Below are 1,953 nucleotides of genomic sequence, written 5' to 3'. Positions count from 1 at the left end.
TCTGAAAAACATGGTCAATTTATTGGAAGCCTCCCCGCCAGCTCTCTCTCGTCCACACCGCCCCTCAGAGGACCAGCGCGACATTCTGTCTGAGGCCCAGGGTGCACATGTACACATTCAAAAGCACTCATTTCCCAAAGCCCCCACGCCCCCCATCCTCTGAGTGATAAATACACAGCAGTTATTTGGGAACTTTCTCCCCCATTTGTTCTCTTGGGCTTTCACAGGCTGACGGCTATGCCTCAGTCCTTGCTTCTGGCCAGTACTTGGGATAAATCAGATTAGGTCGTTTCATGACCCTGGCTTATGTCCCTGATAAACGCTGCCCAGCAAGATCCATGGTGACAGCAAGTCCTTAACTCACTGCCAGGCCCCCTGGATCATCTAAGGGAAGCTAAGCTCTGGATCCCACAGGCCAGGGAGGCCCAGAGCCCAGGCTCCATCCTCCTCCTCCAGGGGCACCTTGGCCAATCAGAACAGCCATGTTCCCCCAAACCGCCTGGGCTTTAGGTATTACTATTCTGTGTCGGCTGAGCAGCACGTGGTGGGCACATAGCCCACCAGCAAGAAGGCACTGATGGGGTAGGGAAGGCGGCTTAGCAGCAGGTTCCTCTGGGGATGAGTCAGGGGGTCACAGTAGCGATGCCAACTAATCATGGCAGATGTTAGATAAGGAGCGTGTCTCCCCTCCTCCCAACGCTCCAGTCCCGCAGGCAAGTCAGTCCCTGAGGGAGCAGCAGGTAGCTTGGGACCGAGCCACTCAGAGATGAAGCAAAAAGTGTCTGTGCTTTTCTTAGAGAAGTTGGCGAGCAGCCCCAGGGGAAGCACCTGGCAGCCTTGCTCCCCTCCCCACAAAGGGGATCTTGGAGAACGCAAAGCCCCCAGAGCCAGGATCATACTTCATTTCTCCTAAAAAAAAATCACTGCCCTATATACTAAGAATATTTCCCATTAATGTCCCCAGTGATTTCTCGTTTGTTGTTCTGAAATTTTTTTTCCTCTTCATTTAGAAAAATGAAAAAAAACGTCACCCTGATCCCCTGTGAGCAGGCATGCAGCCAGCCAGGCTAGACCTGCTTTCCCTCCGGCCCCCTTTGGATCTGGGTCCCCAAGTCCGTCCCCTTTCCTCAGCCATGTAGGATCCTTAATTAGGAGCTGGACTCATAATATAAAAAGAGTCTGTGGAGGGGTGTCAGATGCCCCTGGAAGGCCTGGGGCCCGCAGGGCCATGCAGCAAAGATGCCTCGAGTCAAAACAAACCCACGACTGCCCAGCGTGCAGGAGGGCGGACATCTCTGCATGAAAACGCCATACCGATGCCCTTTATTTCAAGGCTGAAGGAGCTGCCTTCTCTTTTAGCCCCGCAGAGACACCAGGGGAAACGCACCAAACCTTCATGGGGGGCTCTGAGTGGTGGCCAGCAGCCTCGGCTGGAGGCCTCCAGGCCACTGGTGCGTCCCCTCCAGGGTAGGACTGTGTCCAGCCCCACGCGTCCCCCGGTCAGGTGGAGGCTGGGCTCTCCATGGTGGCCAGGAGATGGGCAATCTGGGCCCTGTCCGCAGGGCTGATGTGCTGCGTCATGTGGATCACGCAGTCCACGGCCACCTCAGGGTTGTCCTGAACCAGGCTGAAGGAAACAAACAAGAGGAGGATTGGGAAGGTGGGGCTGACCACCCTGGCTCAGAGAACCCCCGCCCCCACCTGGGCCTCGTCTACAGGGTGGCCCGAGCTTCAGCGAGATGAGCAACAGATCAGGGGTTGGGAAGACCACCGATACCCTGCGACAGCTGGATAGGGGCCCAAGTGGCCGCCATGGCAGCTAGGCTGTTTACGTCAGGAAGGCTCTGGTCATCTGCACTTTAGCCCTAGGGGGGTGGGGTGTGCAGGAAGGAAGAGGAGGAGGAGGAGGGGGAGGAGGGGAGGAAGAGAGGAGGAAGAGGAGGGGGAGGAGGG

The 1,953-nt window shown here is 56.7% G+C and overlaps 1 protein-coding gene across 2 annotated transcripts in view; it reads right to left on the bottom strand.

The window, feature by feature from the left end:
* Positions 1 to 1,953, bottom strand: part of ACACB (acetyl-CoA carboxylase beta) — a 118,243-nt gene continuing 116,290 nt past the window's right edge. For both annotated transcript variants that reach the window (XM_027864127.1, XM_027864135.1), the window contains one exon: positions 1 to 1,627. In XM_027864127.1, the coding sequence (XP_027719928.1) occupies positions 1,501 to 1,627 (127 nt within the window). In that variant the 3' untranslated portion in view covers positions 1 to 1,500. The remainder of the gene's footprint in view (positions 1,628 to 1,953) is intronic.

Source organism: Vombatus ursinus, unplaced genomic scaffold (genome assembly GCF_900497805.2).
Source record: "Vombatus ursinus unplaced genomic scaffold, bare-nosed wombat genome assembly UNPS02001287.1, whole genome shotgun sequence".
NCBI classification, from domain to species: domain Eukaryota; kingdom Metazoa; phylum Chordata; class Mammalia; order Diprotodontia; family Vombatidae; genus Vombatus; species Vombatus ursinus.
Note: the sequence above shows the minus strand (reverse complement) of the source record. Positions and strands in the feature narration are given on the sequence as shown.